This window comes from Jaculus jaculus, chromosome 17 (genome assembly GCF_020740685.1).
Source record: "Jaculus jaculus isolate mJacJac1 chromosome 17, mJacJac1.mat.Y.cur, whole genome shotgun sequence".
In the NCBI taxonomy this organism is placed as follows: domain Eukaryota; kingdom Metazoa; phylum Chordata; class Mammalia; order Rodentia; family Dipodidae; genus Jaculus; species Jaculus jaculus.
This window is the reverse complement of record NC_059118.1, coordinates 29,400,645-29,425,311: the sequence shown is the minus strand read 5'-3', so window position 1 is coordinate 29,425,311 and position 24,667 is coordinate 29,400,645. Positions and strand designations below refer to the sequence as shown.

Below are 24,667 nucleotides of genomic sequence, written 5' to 3'. Positions count from 1 at the left end.
CACACACACATATTTTTTAAGAGAGAGAGAGAGAAAATTGGTGCACCTGGGCCCTCATCCACTGCAATTGAACTCAAGATGCTTGTGCCACCTAGTGGGCATGTGAGACCTTGCACTTGCCTCACCTTTGTGTATCTTGGTTTACATGGGATCTGGAGAGTCAAACATGGGTCCTTAGGCTTCACAGGCCTAAATTCCTAATTTTAAAGCTGCTTTTAAAATTTGTTTTTGACTGGTACATAAAATTGTCCCTATCACTAGGATAATGTGATGTTTTAGTACATATATATTGCATAATATATAAATCAGGTAAAACATACAGTTCTTAAGACACTTCACATTTTTTATAGTAAAGCCTTCCGTCCTTCCAGTTAGCTGGAGAAATGCACTCTTGGGGTTCCAGCACTCTCCACCAAGTCAGCCTCCCGTCATGGGCTTCCCACGTTACAGATATTATCTGCTCTTTATGAACACATAGATGGTGTATGTGTAGAAATTTTATATGAAATTACTTATTTTTTTATAAAAATATAGTAAAATATATATGGTTATATAATGTTTCTTCCCTTATCAGCCTTTATTAAAACATGTGAATTTTCATTATTTATTACAGTGGTAAATTAGAAGAAAGTCTAAATGGTCCATTATTTAGCTTTTCCTGTTGAAAGACGGAGTTTCTTTTTCTTTTTTCTTTCAAGGTAGGGTCTCACTGTAGCCCAGGCTGCCCTGGAATTCATTATGTAGTCTCAAGATGGCCTCGACCTCACTGTGATCCCCATGTCTGCCTCCTGAGTATGAGAATTAAAGGTGTACTCCACCATGCCTGGCCAGAGTTTCTTTTTTTCACTTATAAACAATGCAGTGCATTGCATCCTTTGGCAAAATATTTCACTGAGAGATTGCTAGAGATTGAATTCTTTGGACAGGGACAATATGCATTTAATAAGTTGATGTATAGTATTTACGGTTATTTATAATCTATTCCTTAAAATTAACATATATGAAATTAATATTATATATATTTGTTTTGTATAAGAATGATTTCAGTATATTTTATCTTGCCAGATAATCTGTATGTATTTTTATCCTTAAAATTTGAAGTTATATAGAGAATAGTAGATAATACTACCATTTGAAAATAATTCAGTATTCTTTTGTTTTCTAGATTGCTTTGCCTAATTGATTACTATGAATCTAAAATTAGAAAAATTCGTACGCAAAGGTATGAATAATCCTATATTACAATTTATTTATTTGAGAGAAAGAGAGGGAGAGAAGGAAGCAGACAGAGATAGAGAAAGAGAGAGTGCGAATTGGCGTGCCAGGACCACTAGCCACTGCAAATGAACTCCAGACACATGTGCCACCTTGTACATCTGGCTTATGTGAGTACTGGGGAATTGAACCTGGGTCCTTAGGCTTTGCAGGCAAGTGCTGTAACTGCTAAGCCATCTCTCCAGCCCCTATATTACAACTTTCTATTATTTTTTTGTTTGTTTGTTTTTTTGAGGTAGGGTCTCACTCTAGCTCTGGCTGACCTGGAATTCACTCTGTAGTCTCAGGGTGGACTTGAACTTACGATGACACTCCTACCTCTGCCTCCTAAGTGCTGGGACCCTATATTACAATTTTTAAGGTCATTACCCAGGAATGAATTTTACTGAGAGTTTCTGTAGCTTTTGAAACTTTATACGTGGGAATTATGTACTATAGCATTATGAACTTTTTTTTTTTTTTTGGTTTTTCAAGGTAAGGTCTCACTGTTGCTCAGTCAGTCTGACCTGGAATTCACTATGTAGTCTTGGGTGGCCTCGAACTCATGGCAATCCTCCTACCATAGACTTTTTTTTTTTTTTTTTTTTTTTTGGTTTTTCGAGGTAGGGTCTCACTCTAGCCCAGGCTGACCTGGACTTCACTATGGAGTCTCAGGGTGGCCTCGAACTCATGGCAATCCTCCTACCTCTGCCTCCCGAGTGCTGTAATTAAAGGCGTGCGCCACCACACCCGGCTCTACCATAGACTTTTGATTAGGTTTTCAGTACCAGACATATATTCCTTCCCGTGGAGTGGAAGTAGGCTTTTCTTTTTCATTTTGTTGAAGTAGTGTCATCTAATCTCTGGATCATTAGCAAGTATATCCACAAAGTACATAATTAGAAGGCTGTTGATTAGAGTAAAACCTACTATGCAGATTTATGAGATAAAGTATCAGTGAAAAATCAAGTATATAGCCATGTATACTAACTCATGCCACTGGGCGTGGTGATGCACACCTTTAATCCTAGTAATTGGGAGGCAGAAGTAGGATTGCCATGAGTTCAAGGCCACCCTGAGACTACATAGCGAATTCCAGGCCAGCCTGAGCTAGAGTGAGACCCTACCTCAAACACACACACACACACACACACCAAAACAAACAACAAAAAAGTAACTCATGCCTATTTACCAAGCACTCTGGAGGCTGATATAGAGGATTGAATACTTGGGAGGATATGTAGGAGGGATAGCCATGAGTTTGAAGCCAGCTGGAACTACAGAGTGAGACCTTGTCCTGATAGCTTAGTTGGGAAGATAGATATAATACTCATATAAATAAAATACAAGGCATAGTGGTATGTCATACAGCAGTGGGGTGGCCTGCATAATGAGTGTGGACAAGGAGAGAAGTGAAAGGTTATGTAGTGCAGGAAGGCTCCAGGAAGGAACTACTGGAGCTAGAATTTTATTTTATTTTATTTTTTATTAATTTTTTGTTTATTTTTTATTTATTTATTTGAGAGCAACAGACAGAGAGAGAGAGAGAGAGAATGGGCACGCCAGGGCCTCCAGCCACTGCAAATGAACTCCAGACGCGTGTGCCCCCTTGTGCATCTGGCTAATGTGGGTCTTGGGGAATCGAGCCTCGAACCAGGGTCCTTACGCTTCACAGGCAAGTGCTTAACCACTAAGCCATCTCTCCAGCCCTGGAGCTAGAATTTTAAAATTTATTTATTTATTTATTTGAGAGCGACAGACACAGAGAGAAAGACAGATAGAGGGAGAGAGAGAGAATGGGCGCGCCAGGGCTTCCAGCCTCTGCAAACGAACTCCAGACGCATGCGCCCCCTTGTGCATCTGGCTAACGTGGGACCTGGGGAACTGAGCCTCGAACCGGGGTCCTTAGGCTTCACAGGCAAGCGCTTAACCACTAAGCCATCTCTCTAGCCCTGGAGCTAGAATTTTAATAGAAGGTGTGAAATAAAGGAGTTTCTCATTAAAGGACTACTTCTGGAGGAAAGTGAATATATTTGCAGATGGCAAGTAATCTAACAGGTCTGAAGCACAGGTCTTCACTGTGCAGTGTGGCCACTTATATTCTATACTTTTCATACAGACTTTGTGACCTAAAATTACTAGAAAGAATACACAGGGCCTGGAGAGATGGCTTAGTGGTTAAGTTGCTTGCCCACAAAGCCTAAGGACTTTTGTTCGACTCTCCAGATCCCATATTACCCAACAAAGGTGAGGCAACCGCAAGGTCATACATGCCCACTAGGTGGCTCAAGTGTCTGTAGTTTGATCTCAGTGGCTGAGGCCCTGGCATGCCAGTTCTCTCACTCTGTCTCTCTCAAAATAAATAAATAAATAACAAAGAACAAGCAATATATAGACAATGTAGTTTTTAAAGAAGAGTGTGGCTATTCCACTTGTGTTTTGTTTATTCATTCAACACGTTTCACCTTCTCTTATGGCCCCTAGTCTTCCAGGTAGTGCGATACAGTGGTGAACAAGAAACAGTCTGGTCCTCATAGTAAAGAGACAGTAAACAGATATGTATTATATTGGATAGTGCTGTGTTATTATGCCATTCTCTATGAGAAAAAATAGGAAATTTCAATTTTTGTTGTTGTTGTTTTTGTTTTTTGAGGTAGGGTCTCACCCTAGCACAGGCTGACCTGGAATTCACTCTGTAGTCCCAGGCTGGCCTCAAACTCACGGCCGTCTTCTTACCTCTGCCTCCTGAGTGCTGGGGTTAAAGGCATTGCATCACCACACTCAGCTGGGAATTTTCAGTTTTTAATTTGCTTAATTTTCATTAGCTAGATTTTTTTTTAAAGGTAGATTTATAAGATGCAGTGTGTCTGTCTTTCCATAGGCAGTATGAAGAAGAAGATGAAAGTCCATCAGAAGATGAAAAAGACTACAGAAATGTGAAAACCCTACCAAGTTATAAAGGCCTTCTGATGGTAGGGGGCTGTACAATTAAATACCTGTTTTGTAAAGAAAACTAATCCCTTAAAGTTAAATTATTTTACTCTGAAATGTGTTTCAGTCATTACAGAATCAGCTCAAGGAATCAAGATCCAAGATGGATACACTTTTAAGTGAAAAGCTGAACCTCCAAAAAGATTTGGAAAGCAGGTGAGAGAGAATGCTTACTGAGTCATTCTGGCCCCTTTAGTCTAAAACTGGTCCTGAGTACTTAGCTATTTGGCAGGTTTATTTTGGTCAGTTCCCTGTCATGGGAAATGAGGGAAGGCATAAGAATCCATAGGCAAGCAAGGGAAATGAGAAAATAGGAGTACATTGAAGAAGGTTAGTTTAAGCAGATTGTGTTTTTCTTTTTCCTTTAAAATTAGCCATGTTGACTTATAGTTTTTTGTTCATTTTATTTATTTATTAAATTTATTTTGTTTATTTTTATTTATTTGTTTGAGAGTGACAGAGAAAGAGGCAGAGAGAGAGAGAGAGAGAATGGGTGCTCCAGGGTGTCCAGGCACTGCAAGCAAACTGCAGATGTGTGCGCCCCCTTGTCCATCTGGTTAACATGGGTCCTGGGGAATCAAGCCTTGAACCGGGGTCCTTAGGCTTCACAGGCAAGTGCTTAACCGCTAAGCCATCTCTCCAGCCCTCATTTTATTTATTTTTGAATTGTAAATTAACAAGTTGTATATGGTTATGGGTACAAAATAACATGATTTTCCGGGCATGGTGGCACATGCCTTTAATCTCAGTGCTTGGGAGGTAGAGGTAGGAGGATTACTGTGAGTTTGAGGCCACCCTGAGACTACATAGTGAATTCTACCTTAGCCCGGGGCTAGAGTAAGACCCTATCTTGAAAGAACAAAAAATAAATGTGATTTAAGACTAGTGTGACAATTACATCTCAGACTACCTAGCATCACCTTAGATTCTTACAGTTTTTTGGAGTGAAACATTTGGAATTTATTGTCTCAGTGATTTCCAAATGTGCACTGTTTTATTACTTGCTGTATTAGAGCTTCAGTTTCACACCACTGGATTTCTCATTCTCTAATTACTTTAAAATGTTTTGTTATTTCTTATCCTTGTGTTATGGGGAGGGAAAAAAGTTTCTGTAACATAAAAGTATATGTCACATAGGTAACAGAAGGGTAATAGTATATGATGACACTGGGTAATTATGAATGAATATTGCCAAAATGTTATTTTCACTCAACAAATACTTGTTCAATACCTGCTATAGGCTAGACGCTGTCTCAGGTTCTGGGGTAAAACAGTGACCATATCTCCTGTTCTTAAGCTTCTACATTAATGAAGAAAAGCCATTAAAGTATAAAATCTGAAAACTTGTCAATTTATGGTTCTGTTAATATGTAGTAAGAATTTTAAAGCATGCTTGAGAATAATGAACAATGAATTTGGGATAGCATTCAGTTACACAAAAAGTTACAAATTAACAACAAAAGTGAACAAAAGCCTTTAAATAAAGATTATACAGCAGAACACCGAATGGCTAGTGTTGCAGTCCAGTTCACATTGCTGGTAGAAATCACCCAACCAAGAGCAGCTTGTGGGAAAAAGATCTATTTGGGCTTACAGGCTCAAGGGACGCTCCACGATGGCAGGGGAAAAGCGATGGCATGAGCAGAGGGTGGACATCACCCCCTGGCCAATATAAGGTGGAAAATAGCAACAGGAGGGTGTGCCAAACACTGGCATGGGGAAACTGGCTATAACACCCATAAGCCTGCCCCCAACAATACACTCCCTCCAGGAGGCATTAATTCCCAAATCTCCATCAGCTGGGAACCTATCATTCAGAACACCTAAGTTTATGGGGGACACCTGAATCAAACCACCACAGCTAGTAAACACCTCATTAGCAAACAATTATTTTAAGAATTTTAATAAGAGTATTTGTGAGAAATAACAAGGTATCCTTTATTGTTTACTAAATATTTTTTTCATTGCATTAAGTATATTCAACTTGATTTATTTTCTACAGGCCCACAGAGCATGAATTAAGGCTTTATAAACAACAGGTGAAGAAACTGGAAAGAGCACTTAAGAAAAGCATCAAGTAATTATATTTTTTATCAGCTACAGCTTTTATTTGGATTTTAAATTTCTATTATTTTTATTTATGCCTGCCAGCTCATTTCATGCTAGTTTATGGTATCCTTGTCTTGGAATTACCAGGCTGATGGGGTCTGACATTAAAAGGGATATTTTCTTGTGTGTGTGTGTGTGTGTGTGTGTGTGTGTGTGTGTATGTGTATTGTGTGGTGTATGTACTTGTGTGTGCAAACGTGCATGTCATGTGTGCAGAGGCCAGGGGAGAACTTCTGGTGTCTTTCTCCTATCACAGGTGCACGTACTTCTTTCCTTGTCCAGCCTGGAGCTGCATCAGTGAGCTCCAGTGATTCTGCAATCTCACCCCACTGTGGACTGGGGTGAAAGACATCTATGGCTCAGCTTTTTTAAAAATTTGTTTTGGAAGGAGAGGGGGAGAGGGAGAGGGAGAGGGAGAGGGAGAGGGAGGGAGAATGAGAATGAGAATGAGAATGAGAATGAGAATGAGAATGAGAATGAGAATGAGAATGAGAATGAGAATGAGAATGAGAATGAGAATGAATTGGCATGCCAGGGCCACAGCCACTGCATTTGAACTCCAGATGATTGCACCACCTAGTGGGCCTATGTGACCTTGTGATTGCTTCATCTTTGTTTGGCATATGGAGAGTCAAACATGGGTCCTTAGGCTTCACAGGCAAGTGCCTTAACTGCTAAGCCGTCTCTCCAGCCCACAGCTCAGCTTTTTATGTGAGTCTGGGTGTGTAACCTTGGTGGGTCTGGCCAGGGAAGACCTGCTTAAGCAGCAAGCACTCTTTAATTGCTGAACCATCTCCTCAGCCCTAAAAGAAGTACTTTTGCGCTGGACAGGGTGACACATGCTTATAAATCCTAGCACTGGGGATGCTGAGTCAGGTTGAGGCTAATCTGGGCTATATAGCAAGGCCAACAAACAAAAAGGAAATACTTTTGGCTCATGGTTTCAAAGCACTTTGAACTGTGCTGGACTTGACTTTATATTTACCTTAATTGAAAACAAGAAAAGGGCTGTGGGGATGGAGTGGTTAAAGGCATTTGTTTGTAAAGCCTATTAGTCTGGATTCTATTCTCCAGCACCCATTCATCTAAGGCCAGATGCACAAAGTAGTGCATGCATCTCGAGTTTGCAGCTGTAGAGGTCGTGGTGTACCCATTCCATCTCTCTTTCCTTACAAGTAAATTAAAATAATAATAAGAAAACAAGAATTTTTTTTTTTTGGTTATTCGAAGTAGGGTCTTGCTCTAGCCCAGGCTGACCTGGAATTCACTATGGAGTCTCAGGGTGGCCTCGAACTCATGGCAGTCCTACCTCGGCCTCCTGAGTGCTGGGATTAAAGGCGTGTGCTACTAGGCCTGGCTTTTTTTTTTTTTTTTTCTTTTTGAGGTTAGTGTATCATCTAGTACCAGGCTGACCTGTAACTCCCTCTGTAGTCCCAGGCTGGCCTTGAACTCACAGCAATCCTCCTACCTGTACCTCCTGAGTACCCGGATTAAAAGCATGCACCACCATGCTTTGTGCAAGAAGGATTTGTGCACTTATTTTGTTTTTTTGAGGTAGAGTCTCACTTTAGTCCAGGCTGACCTGGAATTCACTATGTGGTCTCACCACTCTGCCTCCCCAGTGCTGGGATTAAAAGTGTGTGTCATCATGCCTGGCAACACACCAAATTTTAAACAAAAGTCAGATGAGAAGGAAACCTACTACTCCAAAACAAGTATATTAGTGAGGCTACACATACTTGCATGTAATTAGCTCATTCATGGAGTCTGAATTTTTGAATTTATCTACTTTCTGAAACTTATTTGTAACTCTCCAGTTAGTCCTCATGGCACTTTCACATAAGCATAAGCATGCTCAGAGTGGCAAAAAATTTGAGTCACCCAACACACATACTTACTTGAACCCTTGATGTTTGGCCCCTTGTTTCAACCCTTAACCTGTAAGCACATATAGAGGTAGGGTCTCACTGTAGGTCAGGCTGACCTGGAATTCATGATGTAGTCTCAGGGTGGCCTCAAATCCACAGTGATCCTTCTACCTCTGCCTCAAGTGCTGGGATTAAAGGTGTGCGCCACAATGCCTGGCACAAAGCCACCTTTATTTATTTATTTGCAAGCAGAGAGAGAGAAAGATGTGCCAGGGCTTCTAGCTGCTGCAAATGAACTCCAGATGCATGTACCACTTTGTACACCTGGCATTACTTGGGTACTGCAGAATCTTAGTCTTCTAAGTGTGAATAACTAGGTTTTAAAGTCAGGTGAGGGGCTGGGGGGATGGCTTGATGTCCCTGCCCCCCCCCCCAGTATCAGGCAAATTCCACTTATTTCATAGCCCTTTTTTTTGTTTGTTTATTCTATTTTATTTTATTTTATTTTGAGAGCAACAGAGAAAGAGGCAGATAGAGAGAGAATGGACATGCCAGGGCCTTCAGCCACTGCAAACGAACTCCAGACACATGCGCTCCCTTGTGCATCTGGCTAATGTGGGTCCTGGGGAATTGGTCCTTAGGCTTCACAGGCAAGTGCTTAACCACTAAGCTATCTCTCCAGCCCTTCATAGCCCATTTTTATCAACAACTTGTTTGTCTCAGGACTCCTTTCTAATCATTATTGCTTTGGCATCCTCAAGCTGACATTTTCTCTTGCCTTTGAAGTTTTAATATCTCCTGAGGCAACTTCAGATATACTTAGACCATCTAACTTTCTGAGGTACAAGTTTTTGGTGTTTTTTTTTTCCTCAGTTTTTATTAACATTTGCCATGATTATAAAAAATATCCCATGGTAATGCACTCCCCCCCCCCATGGTGTTTTTTTTTAAATAAATATTTCATTATTTATTTGACACAGAGAGAGAGAGAGAGAATGCCAGGGCCTCTAGCCACTGTAGATGAACTCCAGATGCACCCCTTGTGCAGCTGGCTAATGTGGGTCCTGGGGAATCGAACTGGGTCCTTTGTCTTTGTAGGCAAATGCCTTAACCACTAAGCCATCTCTCTAGCCCAAGTTTTTTTTCTTTTCTTTTTGGGCACTCCAGGGCATTTAGCCACTGCAAAGGACCTCTAGACATGTGCATCCCCTTGTGCATCTGGCTATTGTGGGTCCTGGGGAATCGAGCCTTGAACCGGGGTCCTTAGGCTTGACAGGATAGCACTTAACCACTAAGCCAGCTCTCCAGCCCTTGCCCAAGTTTTTGGTTTTGTTAATGTTCTTGGTCCAAAGCTACACTAGTTTTAAGTAGACTGGTTTCTAACACTACTTTTCTGTTTTTTCCTGAGCTGGTAGTTTTGTTTCTAGTTTGCAGAATTTGAGAGTTTTCAGAAGTATTTTAGTATGCTGGATATTTACTGTTGTACCAGGTGAACCATAGGTCTGGTTCCCATGTCCCCAGATTTTATTCATTATTTTTTTGTTTTTGTTTTTTGAGGTAGGCTCTCACTCTAGCCCAGGCTGACCTGGAATTCACTCTGTGTTCTCAGGGTGGCTTCAAACTCACAGTGATCCTCCTACCTCTGCCTCCCAAGTGCTGGCATTAAAAGCATGTGCCACCATGCCCGGCGCTTTTATTCATCTTGATCAAGTTTAGAAGAAGAGTGGGTGATACATGCAAATTGCTTAGAATTCCTGCTGCAAGAAGGCTCTCAGATATTACTTAGCATCAGACTCCAAATGAACTTATTTATTTATTTATTTATTCTGGTTTTTGAGAAAGGGGCTCCCTTTAGCCTAGGCGGACCTAGAATTCACTGTGTAGTCTCAGGGTGGCCTTGAACTCACTGCAATCCTCTTACCTCTGCCTCTCAAGTACTGAGATTACAGGTGGGCACCACCACCCAAGGCCTCCAGTGAACTTTTATTTATTTATTTATTTTCATTTTTAATTTATTTATTTGAGAGCGGCAGTCATAGAGAGAAAGACAGATAGAGGGAGAGAGAGAATGGGAGCGCCAGGGCTTCCAGCCACTGCAAACGAACTCCAGACGCGTGCGCCCCCTTGTGCATCTGGCTAACGTGGGACCTGGGGAACCGAGCCTCGAACCGGGGTCCTTAGGCTTCACAGGCAAGCGTTTAACCGCTAAACCATCTCTCCAGCCCTGAACTTTTATTTTTAAGGAGCAATATCTCTATTCATCTGGTTTATGGAATCATGTTTCCATATATTCAATTGTATATTTAAGTACTATTCATCAGATTTGGGAAAAGTTCATTGTAAGTTGAACATTTTCATCTGGGTGAAAGGTTAGGCGTTTAAATTCAGATGTATCTTTTTACTTGTATTTCAAACTCTGGAGGCCATGTGTCTTGTAATTTAGATGTGTGTTGTGGTGCAAGGTTTGGGGCTCAGAAGGGGTATCCCAAAATTTATGAACCCTAAGTTTTAGATTCTGTCCTACCTTTAATAAAGAATTAATAGATGGACTCAAGAAGGATAAATTATGATTTACTAAGTTTATTTTGGGATCACAACTTGTGGGATTTAAGGGAGATTAGGATTTAAGAGAAACAGGCTTTCAGGCTTTTAAAGAGAGATTAAAGCTGCAAGCATGTGAATTTAAAGAGAAACAGACTGTTGTTGTTGTTTTGAAGTAGGGTTTCACTCTAGCCCAGGCTGACCTGGAATTCACTATGTAGTCTCAGGGTGACCTCGAACTCACAGCGATCCTTCAATCTCAGCCTCCTGAGTGCTGGGATTAAAGGCATGTGCTACCACACCTGGCTTGGTCTCTGCATCTCTTAGTTGGTCCAGGCCTGACTGCTGTCAGCCCTTTGGCACATATGGTGGCTTGATTCAGGTGTCCCCCCATAAACTTGGGTGTTATGAATGTTAGGTTCCCCAGCTGATAGAAACGGGGAATTAACGCCTTCTGGAGGCAGTGTATTGTTGGGGCGGCCTTGTGGGTGATATAGCCAGTATCCCGTTACCAGTTTTTGGCACATTCTCCTGTTGTCCACTGTATATTGGCTAGGCAGTGATGTCCATCCTCTGCTCATATCATCATTTCCCCTGCCATCATGGAACTTCTTCCCCTTAAGCCTATAAGCCAAAATAAACCTCTTTTTCCCATAAGCTACTCTTGGTCAGGCGCTTTCTACCAGCAGTGTGAAGCTGACTGCAACAGCACCCTAGTGTGTGAAGAGAGGTCCGTGCTGTCTAAGTAGACGGATGCTCCTGCGCAGCACGGGCCCGTTGCTCTGCTGCCGCTGATTGCTCCTTGACTGCAGCCTCTGAGGTCAGAGCACCTTGAGTACAAGTTGTTCTTTAGCTATAGTTTTTTCATGCTATTTATTTATTTATTTTGGGGAAAGTTGGAGGATGATTCAAATTGTTGTCTTCAGTCTGAGCTCTTCTGTTTCCAGGGATTCCTTCTAATTTGTGGTCTTTTGGAGGAACTTTTCATTTTCCAATGACAGTATTACTTATATTTTGTACACACATACTTAAAGTTTGTTTGCATGTTTACACACATGTACACATTTGATGTAAGGTTTTTGGGAGGCCAGCAGGACCATTGGTTTAGTTCATTTTAATCTAATATCTAGGAAAGCATTTCATATTATCTTGTTTTTTCCCCCCTTTTAGATTACAAGAGCTTATTGGTCAAAAAAAGACTGAGGACATGGAGAAAAACGATGAACCCAGCAAAGAAAGCCATCAGCAGGCCCTAATTGACCAGAGATACTTTCAGGTATTGAATAGCTAACAGAAGACTGGTGTTGGGGATGAACCCCGGGTACAGTTTCAGTGTAGTCCTTGTTACTGGTAAAGAATGGTTGGTATCTTGGGAAGGGTTGTGTGCATGATACTGTGGATACTCAAATCTGCAAAACCCCTTATAACATGACATGGTATTTGTATATTACCTATACACACCTTCTCTTTATTATAATATCTAGTCCAAAGTAAATATTATGTAACTAGTTGTTAATACTGTATTGTTTCAGATTTCCTAATCCTTTAGTCTCCCACTTAAGCCATTTCCTTCCTTCCATTGATCTTGGTGTTGCTGTTTTATTATATAAGTAAATCTTTAGCTTTACATGATTTTGGCTTTGCTTAAATTAAGTCCCTGTGAAATTCTATCTTCTATATGATATAGAAAAATAACAGTACTTGTTTTACAGAGCATTTACTTACAGATAAATAATTTACTAGTTTAAAAAAGAGTGGGTGTGCCAGGGCCCCCAGTAGCTTCAAACAAACTCCAAATGCATGTGCCACTTTGTGCACCTGGCTTACGTGGGTACTGGGGAATTGAACCTAGGTCCTTTGGCTTTGCAGGCAAATACCTTAACCACTAAGCCATCTCTCCAGCCCAATATTTTTTTCTCAATTAAAAAAAATTTTTTTGTTTATTTAATTTATTTATTTGGGAGCCACAGACAGAGAGAGAGAGAGAGAGAGAGAGAGAGGGAGACAGAGAGAGAGAGAGAGAGAGAGAGAGAATGGGCACACCGGGGCTTCCAGCCACTGCAAACGAACTCCAGACACGTGCATCCCCCTGTGCATCTGGCTAACGTGGGTCCCGGGGAATCGAGCCTCGTACCAGGGTCCTTTGGCTTCACAGGCAAGTGCTTAACTGCTACGCCATCTCTCCAGCCCTTTTTCTCAATTTTTATTAACATTTTCCATGATTATAAAAAAAAAATCCCATGGTAATACCCCCCCCTTTCCCCTTTGAAATTCCATTCTCCATCATATCCCCTCCCCATCTCAATCAGTCTCTCTTTTAATTTGATGTCGTGATCTTTTCCTCGTCTTATGATGGTCTTATGTAGGTAGTGTCAGGCACTATGAGGTCATGGATATCCAGGCCATTTTATGTCTGGAAGGAGCACGTTATAAGGAGTCCTATCCTTCCTTTGGCTCTTGAGCACACCAGGGTCTCTAGCCACTGCAAACAAACTCCAGATGCATGAGCCACCTTGGGCATCTGGCATACATGGGACCTGGAGAATAAAACCTGCGCCTTTAGTATAAATATATGAATATGTATACATATTGGTTTTCAAGGTAGAGTCTTGCTCTTGCCCAGGCTGACCTGGAATTCACTCTGTAGTTTCAGGATAGTCTCAAACTTACAGCAGTCCTCCTACCTCTGTCTTCCAAGTGTTGGGATTAAAGGCAAGCACCACCACACTGGACTAAGTATTTTTATTTATTTGCGAGTGACAGAGAATGGCAGACTGGGATAGAGTGAAACCTTACCTAGAAAAACCAAATAAGCCAGGCGTGGTGGTGCATACCTTTAATCTCAGCACTTAAGAGGCAGAGTTAGGAGGATAACCATGAGTTCAAGGCCACCCTACGATTGCATAGTGAATTCCAAGTCAGCCTGAGCTAGAGCGAAACCCTACCTTGAAAACCAAAAACAATAACAAACAAACAAAACCTCCCAAATAAATAAATAAGGATTGCTCAGTTCTATCTAATAAATTTTTACCCTTTTGTTGGTTTGGCTGATTACTCTCTGGTATCTGTTGGTCACCTCTTACCAAGACCTCATTATACTTCCAGGACTTCTTTTTAGAAAATATGGGACTTTATTATTAACTATCCTTACCTTAAGCTTCAGCTGATGTTATGAAACAATAAGAGCTTCTCTTAACATCCTAGGTAGCTTAAATATGAGGAGACAGGAGTAGGGAAATATGGAAATCCTAGATAAGGATGCCTGATTCTTCTCCATGTGGATTATAATAATGGTAGCTGTTTTAGGTCTGAATCATCTTGGTTTCTCTAATTCATTTCAAAAATCATCTTACGGGTTGAGGAGATGGCTGAACGGTAAAAGGCACTTGCTTACAAAGCCTGATGGCCTAGGTTCAATTCCCTAGTCCTCATGGAAGGCCAGATGCACAAAGTAGTATGTGCATCTGGAGTTCATTTGCAGTGGCAGGAGACCTTACTGTGCCCATTCACAAACATCCACTCTCTCTTAACTTGCAATAAAATAAAATAAAACATATACTAAGTAATTAAAAAAAAACTCATGTTAGTTTTTCATTAGAACTTACATGTTTAACTATGCTAATCAGATTGCCATATTGTTGTGCATTGGTACTAGAATATACCACAATATTTACAAGTGTCAATCTCAGTAAAGGTCTTAATACCTAAATTCTTAACTCTGAAACTGATGTTATATTAGCATGTAAAGTACTCCTGTAATGTATCTCACTTTGTGCATTTGGCTTTCTGTATGTACCAGGAATAGAGCCTAGGCCAGCAGGCTTTGCAAGCAAGTGCCTTTTACTGCTGAGCTGTCTTCCAAGCATATCTGAGTCAAAGCTCACTTTGTAAGACTAGGAGAAGCATTTTGACTAAAATCACTGTGTTTACAGGTGTTATGTAGCATCAACTCCATTATTCATAATCCAAGAGCTCCAGTTATAATTTATAAACAAAGCAAAGGCGGAGCCCAAAACTACAATAAAGATATTGTTCAAGACTGTGGATTTGAACATCTTGTTCCTATAATAGAAAGGTGGGCAGATGAGCTAACATCCCTAAAGGTAAGGAGTAGAATATTGTACATGCTTTTACAGTCTACTGGGATTTGTTAATGAGGCTTTATTTTGTTAACCCTAAAGCTGAAGATGTGCTTCTAAAACGCGCTTTTGTGACTTGCATACCTGCTGTAAGTAATGTCCATTAAGTTTACCTTCTGTCAAGTTCTTCAAAAGAACACATTTAGACTCTTTCCCATTGAAAATCTTTGTACTGCTGGGCCCTTCCTTGTTCTGCCCTCACCTCTTTTCCTGTCGTTATCTCTGTGCCATAGATTTCCTGGCTCTACACTTGCTCAGATGCAGTATCTTAGCCTATTTTCATCTTAATCAGTAATGTTTCATATTAAATTATTTTTCTTTTTAGAGCTGAGTTTATTTCAATGTTTATGTATCTGTTAAGGCAGGTCAACTAGCAAGTGGAGAATTAAAATGTATTTGCATTTACTTTATAGAATTATCATATATTCTTTGGTTTTTTGTTGATACCATACCCAGCCTAGACTTAATGTTTTAATTAGAACATTGTAAGGATACTCAAGACGCAGTTGGTTAGAATTAGTTATTTCTGCCATTGGGTAGTTTATGGGTGCTGGGCATTACTTCTGATACTCGAACTACACAGACTGAGTGTCAGAGGCGTAGAAGTCCCCTTGAGGCTTCAGATGAAGAGTTATTTATAATGTCTGGGACATTGCAGACTTGTTCTTTAGGTTTGATTTGGCTTAAAGGAGAAGGATGAGCCTGAGGGATTAATTGGTAAATAAAATGTGGAATCTGTTCTGGAATACTTTTACATTTCATTTTAATGAACATATATCTTTACATCTATGTAGACTACATTATGATATTTCAGTACATGTATACATGGCTGGAGAGCAGTCAAGGCACTTGCCTGAAAAGCCTAAGAACTCATGTTCAAATCTCCAGGTCCCATGTAAGCCAGATGCACTGTGATGCAAGTACGCACACACCTGGAGTTTGTTCACAGGGTCTGAAGGCCCTAGTACACCATTCTCTTGCTATCTCTCTCTCTCTCTCTCAAAGTAAATTTTAAAAAATACATGTATATAGTCAGTAATGATCAGACCTGGGTAATTACATGTCCATCAAATAAATCATTTCTCTGTGTTGGGAACATTGAATCTTCTCCATCTAAAATTACAGATTTGGGCTGGAGAGATGGCTTAACAGTTAAGGCACTTGCCTGCAAAGCCAAAGGACTCAGGTTCGATTCCCTAGTATCCACCTAAAGCAAGGTGCATAAGGTGTCTGGAGTTCATTTGCAGTAGCTAGAGGCCCTGGCATGCTCATTATCTATTTGCTTCTCTTTCTCTCTCTCAAATATTTGCAAGCAGAGAAAGATAGAATAGGAACACAGAATGGGCACACCAGGGCCTCCAGTCACTGCAAATAAACTCTAGACATTGTGCATCTGGCTTTATCTGGGTACTGGGGAATTGAACCCAGGTCATTAGGCTTTGCAGGCAAGTGCCTTAACTGTTGGGCAATCTCTCCATCTCAATTTAAAAAACATATATCTATATACACATACACACACACATACATATACGTACATACATACATATATATATGTGTGTGTGTATATATATATATATATATATATATATATATATATACACACACATACATACATATACATACATACATACATATACATATACATATTTTTGTTTTTTGAGGTAGGGTCTTGCTCTAGCCTAGGCTGACCTGGCATTCACTATGTAGTTTTAGAGTGGCCTCAAACTCAACGCAATCCTCATACCTCTGCCTCCTGAGTGTTGGGATTAAAGGCATGTGCCACCATGCCCGGCTAAAATATTTTTTAATACATTTTATTTGTCTATTTATGAGAGAGACAGAGGGAGGGAGAGAATGGGCATGTCAAGGCCTCCAGCCATTGCATACAAACTCCAGATGCATGTGCCCCCCTGTACATCTGGTTTATGTGGGTCCTGAGGAATTAAACTAGGGTCCTTTGGCTTTTCAGGCAAATGCTTTAACTGCTAAGCTTTCTCTCTCTAATCCCCAAATAAAATATATATTTAAATTTTATTTATTTATTTATTTTGAGAGCGACAGACACAGAGAGAAAGACAGATAGAGGGAGAGAGAGAGAATGGGCGCGCCAGGGCTTCCAGCCTCTGCAAACGAACTCCAGACGCGTGTGCCCCCTTGTGCATCTGGCTAACGTGGGACCTGGGGAACCGAGCCTCGAACCGGGGTCCTTAGGCTTCACAGGCAAGCGTTTAACCGCTAAGCCACCTCTCCAGCCCAAAATATATATTTAAAATATTTTTTAAAACTCCAGAAGGATGCGACATCATGTGCAAATGGCTTACATGGGTTCTGGGGAGTCAAACCTGGGTCCTTAAGCTTGTCAGGCAAGAGCCTTAATCACTAAGCCATCTCCCAGCCCTAAATAAATTTTTTAAAAAAATACAGAGTTAAGGTTGGAGAGATGGCTCAGCAGTAAAGGCATTTGCCTGCAAAGCCTGATGACCTGGGTTCAACTCCCCAATGTACACATAAGCCAGATGCATAAAGTATGCAGTAGCTAGAGGTCCTGGTACATCCACACACACACTCTCTCTGTCTCTGTGTCTGTATCTCTCTACTTGCAAATAAATAAAATAAATAAAAATACAGAGTTAATCATTGTCAGCTTTAGTTATTCCACTGTGCTATATAAAACATTTTGTCCAACCATCACCTTTATAACCATTAACTACCCTGTCTCCATTCCATTCCCCTTCCCCAAACCTTTCCCAGAATATGGTAATCACTGTGGGGTCTTTTTTTTTTTTTTTTGCTTTTATCTATAAGTGAGAACTTTAAAAAAAAAGAGGAACATACACAATATTTGTCTGTCTGGTTTATTTCATTTAACATAATTTCCTCCAGTTACATTCATTTTTTTTTTGTAGTATACTTATTTATTTCCAAGAGAGGGAGGAGAGAAAGTATGGATACAACAGAGTCTCCTGCTGCTGCAATCAAATTCCAAACACTTGTGCCACTTTATGCACCAGGCTTTACTTGGATACTGGGGAATTATACTTGGGCCTGTATGCTTTGCAAGCAAGTGCCTGTAACCTGTGAGCCATCTTCCAATCCCCATTCATATTTCATATTCTTATAAAGGACAGAATTTTATTCTTGTCATGGCTGAATAACATTCATATATATATATGTATATATATATATATATATATATGTTCATATGTGTATGTATATTTACTTCATCCACTCTTCTGTCATTGGATACTGGCATTTACTCTGCATCCTGGAAATTACAAATAGAGCCACAGTGAGCGTGTGAGTGCTAGTGTTCCCTTGACCGTACGATTACCTTTATCTCATTAGATGCACACCTAGCTGTGGGGTTGCTGGGTTATGTGGCAGTTTTGTTTAGAGATCTTATTTATTTATTAGAGACAGAGTGAGAATGGGCACACCAGGGCCTCTAGCCACTGCAAACGAACTCCAGATGCATGTCCCACCATGTGCATCTGGCTTATGTGGGACCTGGAGAATCAAATCTGGGTCCTTGGGCTTTGCAGACATGCACCTTAGCTGCTAAGCTATTGCTTCAGCCCAACAGTTTTAATGTTATTTATTTGAGAAAGAGAGACGTAAAGAGAGGGAGAGAGAAAGAATGGGTGGGGTGCACCAGGGCATCTAGCCACTGCAAATGAACTCCAGATGCATGTGCCACCTTGTGCAGCTGGCTTATATGGGTCCTGGGGAATCAAACCTGGGTCCTTTGGCTTTGCAGGCAAGTGCCTTAACCATAAGCTCTCTCTCCAGCCCAGTTCTAATGTTTTTTTGTTTGTTTGTTTTCTTTTGTTTTTGAGGAACTTCTATACTGATTTCCATGATGGCTGTGCTAATTTATAGTACCATGAAGAGTATATGAGAATTTCCTCTTCTTTTTTGTTATTTTATTTTTATTTGTTTGTTTATTAGAGAGAGGAGAAAGGCAGGGGGAGAGAGAGAGGGGGAGGGAGAATGGGTACGCCAGAGTCTCTAGCCACTGCAAATGGACTCCAGACACATGCACCCTGTGCATCTGACTTAAAGTGGGTATTGAGGCATTGAACCTGGTTTTTAGGCTTTGCAGGCAAGTGCCTTAACTGCTAAGCCATCTCTGTAACTCTGGATTCCTCTACTTAAAAAAATTTTTTTTTTAGTTTTTATTTACTTATTTATTTGACAGAGGAAGAGGGAGAGGGAGGGAAGGAGAGAGAACGGACACGCCAGAGCCTCCAGCCACTGCAAATGAATTCCAGATGTGTGCACCCCCCCTGTGTATCTGACTAACATGGGTCCTGGGGAATTGAACCTGGGTCCTTTGGCTTTGCAGGCAAACACCTTAACAGCTAAGCCATCCCTCCAGCCCTGGATTCCGCTTCTTATTAGAATATTAAATTATTTTTTTAATGTTTTATCTATTTGAGAGAGAAAGAGTTAAGTGTGCTAAGGCCCTCTGCCACTGCAGGCAAACTCACGATACATGTGCCCCTTTGTGCATCTAGCTTTACTTGGGCACTGGAGAATCAAACTCAGTCCCTCAGGCTTTGCAAGCAAGCACCCTTAACCTCTAAGCTATCTCTCCAGCCCTTAATAGAATATCATGCAAAAAAATAAAGGAAATTCTTACTTATGTTACAGCATCAATGAATATTAGCTCAATAAGCTAAGTCGAAGAAGCCAGTGATGACGTGACAACCCTGTACGCGATAATGGAGTGAAAAAGCATAGGCTGGGTGTGGTGGTGCACGCCGCGCATTCTAGCACTCAGAAGGCAGAGGTAGGAGAATCACTGAGTTTGAAGCCAGCCTGGAACTACAGAGTGAGTTCCAGATCAGCCTGGGCTAGAGTGAGACCCTACTAAAAACAATAAAACCATAGATATAGGAGGTATAATGGTGGCTTCTCCGGGACAAGGGAATGGAGCATTGTTGAATAGTTTGGAGTTTGTTTTATAAGAAAGGCTTTATAGAGGTGGATAGTGGTGATGGCTATATGACATGCTGAGTTTATATTCACCTTAAGCTGAAAATACTACAATGTTAAAGTTTATATATGTGTATTTATCCAAATTTAAAAACAATTGAGGGGGCTGGAGAGATGGCTTAGTGGGTTAGGCACTTGCCTGTGAAGCCTAAGGACCCATGTTTACTCTCCAGGTCCCATGTAAGCCAGACACACAAGGTGACACAAATATGCAACGTCACACATGCACACAAGGTGGCACATGTGTCTGGAGTTTAATTGGATTGTAGTGTTTGGAGGCCCTGCTGCACCAGTTCTCTCTATCTCATATGAAAAAAATTACCAAAATAAACAGTTGAGGAGAGACAAGAACTGCCTGGATAGTGGGTAGGCAAGCTAGGAAAGGTGGGGACCACTTAGCAGCCTCCCTTCTGTCATTTCCCTTTTACTGGTCCAAGCAAGGTGGCTGCAGATGCTGGGGCTTTTTAAAGATGTGGATGCGTGTGCAGTGTGTACGTGGGCTCATATGTGTGAGTGCTGTGCACATGTGCATGTGGATTCCAAAGATTGACATCACGCGCCCCCTCCGTCCCTCTTCACCTGATTCCTTGCTACAGGGTCTCTTGTTGAACCTAGAGCTCACCAATTTGGCAAGATCAGCTAGCCAGCAAGCCCTTGGGATTCTCCCCAGTGCTGGAACATGCTTTCTGGGGATCCCAACTCAGGGCCTTATGCTTGCACAGCAAGGGCTTTTCCACTGAGTAGCTCCTTGGCCCATGCTGTATCTTTTCCCAACCAGAATACTGGTGTCTACTGTGATTTTTTTTCCTCTGCTCCCCAGTATGCCAGAGGCCAGCGTAACAAGGCATGCAATATTTCTGTATTTGCCAGGTAGGCAAATGAGGAGCCCAAGCGTTTGTGGACTCTCTGCTACAATGATCTTGTCACTGCCGAAAAGATCAGAACGTCTTTTCTTCTTAGTTTTGTGATAGTGTGTATGTGTTTGCGGTTGTGGTGTGTTGCTGAGTTGAACCCAGGGCCTCAAACATGCAAGGCACGTGCTGTAACACTGAGTAAGTAGTACCACCAGTCCACTCTGTAATACCCTGTTATTTTCAAACAGGAAGTCACAGGATTGTATGTGCTTGTTAGCACAGAGCACTTTTACAGATGCACCCATTGATGGAGTGTTGGTTAACAGAGGTTATCATTTGCTGCAACTTGGTGACTTTTTCAAAGTGTAGAATTTAAAATATTCATTTAATATTGAACTTAATACTATGAATTGCTAAAACAGGTGACTATCTTCTTGCCAGATGAAAAGTTAAGCATATCAGTATGTGAGGTATGGGCCTTAACTGAAGCTTGTTAAATATGTGGAGAACTAAAAGAGCTGGAAAAAAGGGGAATTTCTTGTACTTTGTGTCTTAGAGCTTCACTGTCCAAGATGTTAGTCACTGGTCACATGCGACTGTTATTACTGGAAATGTTTGTTTGCACATGTCTGTGGAAAGATTAAAACTACTGAATTGTGCATTTAGGGTGAATACTTTTAAAATTTATTTGCGTGTGTGTGCACTGTGCATGCATCAGGGTCTCCTATTGCAAATGGATGCCAAACATACACACCACTTTGAGTCTGCCTTTACATGGGTACAGGGGAATTGAACCCAGCCTTTGCAAGCAAGATCCTTGAATGGCTGAACCATCTCCCCAGCCAGTGAATATTTTGGTGTGTAGATTTCATCTCAAAATAGCTATAAAAATTCAAAGCCAGCAAGGCTTCCAGGCCATAGCCATGACTGGACGCGGAGCCCGAGCCACTTCCTGGCCGCTGTCCTCCACAATGGCCCGGGTCGGGAGGGCCACAGCTCAGCCTCAGCCACCAAGGAGCTACTCAGTGGGAAAGTCCTTGTGCTTACAAGGCCCTGAGTTGGGATCCCCAGAAAGCATATTCCAGCCCCAGGCCTTGCACTTTTGCTACAATCGAGTTGGTTCCTCCTCTCTGGGATTTCAAGCTCAGGCAAATACATGAGCCTACCAGTAGGGGCTTGGCCTGGGATAAAGAATTGCTTTCTATCCAGTGCCCACTACAAGGGATAGTGACCTTATGAGTCCCCTAATTCTAGTTCAGTTGGCCTCCCCAAAATCCAAGATAGAAAGCCTCCAGGTGTTGTACAGGGTCCTTATTTTCTGAAATCCAAACTGCTTATCTCAAAACAGTGGGGTGTGTCAGTGCTAGCTTCTGACAAATCCACGGTGTCCTATTGCCACAACCATTGCACTGGAGAGTTCTTGCCTGTGGCCTAACATTGGGCAAAGCTGTTTATATCTATGGACATGTATAGAGTTTAAGAAAATGAAGTAATTAAACAATATAAAGTCAAAAAATTCAAAGCCTAGGACTGGAGAAATGGCTTAATGGTTAAGGCACTTGCCTGCCCAGGACCCACGGAGCAAGTTGCACAAGGTGGCACATGTGTCTGGAGTTCATTTACAGTGGCTGTAGGCCCTGGCGTGCCCATTCTCTCTCTCTCTATCTATCTGTCTCTTTCTCTCTCTCCTGTCTCTCTTACTCTCTCAAATAAATAAATAAATTATTTAGAAAATTCAAAACCTGGGATGGGATGTAATTCAGTGCTAAAGTGCTTACCTAGCATGTTGGAGGACCTAGGTTCAACCTTTAGCACTAAAAAATCAAAAATCAAAATATAACTACCTAAATAACATATAGTTGCTTAGAGGATCCAGATTTGGGATAATCAATTTTTCTTTTCCTTGTAGCACAGTTTGCTATCAGACTCTACTCACTGGGCCAGGGTGTTGGTGAAAGCTCACTACTTAATGTCATACCACCTACACAGGATGTAACTTTTTGTGGGGCTAGTACTTACCTGTAAAACCCCAATTTTTAAAGACTTATTTTAAGGTTGGAGAGATAGCTTAGCAGTTAAGGCAATTGCCTGCAAAGCCAAAGGACCTAGGTTCAGTTCCTCACTACCCATGTAAAGCACAAGGTGACACTTGTGCCTAGAGTTTGTTTGCAGTGGCTAGAAGCCCTGGTGTACCCATTCTTTCTCTCTCTCTCTCTAATTAAAAAAAAAAAAAAAGACTTGTAGGGCTGGGGAGATAGCTCAGCAGCTTAAGGGGATTGCTTGCAAAGCATGCTGGCCCAGTTTGATTCCCTGATACCCACATAAAGTTAGATACACAAAGTAGTGCCTTTGTCTGGAATTCATTTGCAGTAGCAAGAGACCCTGGTATGTCCACTGTCTCTAAAACAAACAATTAGGATTTTTTTGAAAAATAAGAGACTTGATTAAAACTGGTTATTATTTTTAAAAAATTCAAGATGATTATATCTTTGCCTGTTTTTTTAACATTTTTAATTTTTTTTGCTTATTATTATTTATTTATTTGAAAGCTAGGGACAGAGAAAGAGAAAGAGGCAGAGAGGGAGAGAGAGAATGGGCACGCCAGGGCCTCCAGCCACTGCAAATGAATTCCACATGCGTGCGCCTCCTTGTGTATCTGGCTAACATGCGTCCTGGAGAATTGAGCCTCAAACCGGGGTCCTTAGGCTTTATAGGCAAGCACTTAACCACTAACCCATCTCCCCAGCCCTCCCTATTTTTTTAAAATTTTTTTTTATTTATTAGAGACAGAGAGGGAGGGAAGGAGGGGGAGAGAGAGAGAATAGGTGTGCCAGGGCCTCTAGCCACTGCAAACGAACTCCAGATGTATGCGCCACCATGTGCACCTGGCTTACATGGGGCCTGGGGAATCGAACCTGGGTCCTTAGACTGTGCAGGCATGTGCCTTAACCACTAAGCCATCTCTCCAGCCCTACCTACCTACCTATCTATCTATCTATCTATCTATCTATCTATCTATCTATCTTTTTTTGTTTGTTTGTTTGTTTTGTTTTTTGAGGTAGGGTCTCACTATAGCCCAGGCTGACCTAGAATTCACTCTGTAGTCTCAGGGTGGCCTTGAACTCACAGCGATCCTCCTACCTCTGTCTCCCAAGTGCTGGGATTAAAGGCATGCACCACCATGCCCCGGCCTATCTACCTATTTTTAATCTGCCTGTTACTATACAAACTATTTATTAAAATTGGTAATACCATGTAGATTTTGTTGTTGTTGTAAGGATTTATACAAGTCCTTGAAGACACTGTCTGCAGAACTGGTACCTTGGCATAACTTGAAGAAACAGGATGACAACGAAGGCATCAAAGTTGAAGATCTGTTATTTATGGTAGATATCATGTTGGAAGAAGTTGAAAATAAGGAAAAGGTATGCTTTATAGTTACATAAGTGTTCTCACTTTAATGTTTCGTGTTTGACACTTAGATGTGAACTATCTTTCTCACCCTTTTTTGGACAGGACAAGAACATGCCAAACTTTCAAGCTTTGCAAGCTATTGTTTCTCACTTTCAAAAACTATTTGATGTACCATCTTTAAATGGAGTCTACCCCCGGATGAATGAAGTGTACACGAGGCTTGGAGAAATGAACAATGCTGTGAGAAACCTCCAAGAACTCTTAGAATTAGGTAATTACCTTTTGTCTTTTTTTTTTTTTTTTTTGGTTTTTTGAGGTAGGGTCTCACTCCAGCCCAGGCTGACCTGAATTCACTCTGTAGTCTCAGAGAGGCCTCGAACTCACAGAGATCCTCCTACCTCTGCCTCCTGAGTACTGGGATTTAAGGTGTGTGCCACCACGCCGGCTGCCTTTTGTCAGTTTTGGACCCTATTTAAGAATATACGTTAACAACTAGGAA

At 41.2% G+C, this 24,667-nt stretch overlaps 1 protein-coding gene across 2 annotated transcripts in view; it reads left to right on the top strand.

Annotated features, from left to right (window-relative positions):
• Cep70 (centrosomal protein 70) overlaps window positions 1-24,667 on the top strand; it is a 54,122-nt gene that overhangs the window by 21,929 nt on the left and 7,526 nt on the right. For both annotated transcript variants that reach the window (XM_045137014.1, XM_045137015.1), the window contains 8 exons: window positions 1,166-1,222; window positions 4,136-4,226; window positions 4,313-4,401; window positions 6,248-6,322; window positions 11,934-12,039; window positions 14,696-14,866; window positions 24,033-24,179; window positions 24,271-24,439. In XM_045137014.1, the coding sequence (XP_044992949.1) occupies window positions 1,166-1,222; window positions 4,136-4,226; window positions 4,313-4,401; window positions 6,248-6,322; window positions 11,934-12,039; window positions 14,696-14,866; window positions 24,033-24,179; window positions 24,271-24,439 (905 nt within the window). The remainder of the gene's footprint in view (window positions 1-1,165; window positions 1,223-4,135; window positions 4,227-4,312; window positions 4,402-6,247; window positions 6,323-11,933; window positions 12,040-14,695; window positions 14,867-24,032; window positions 24,180-24,270; window positions 24,440-24,667) is intronic.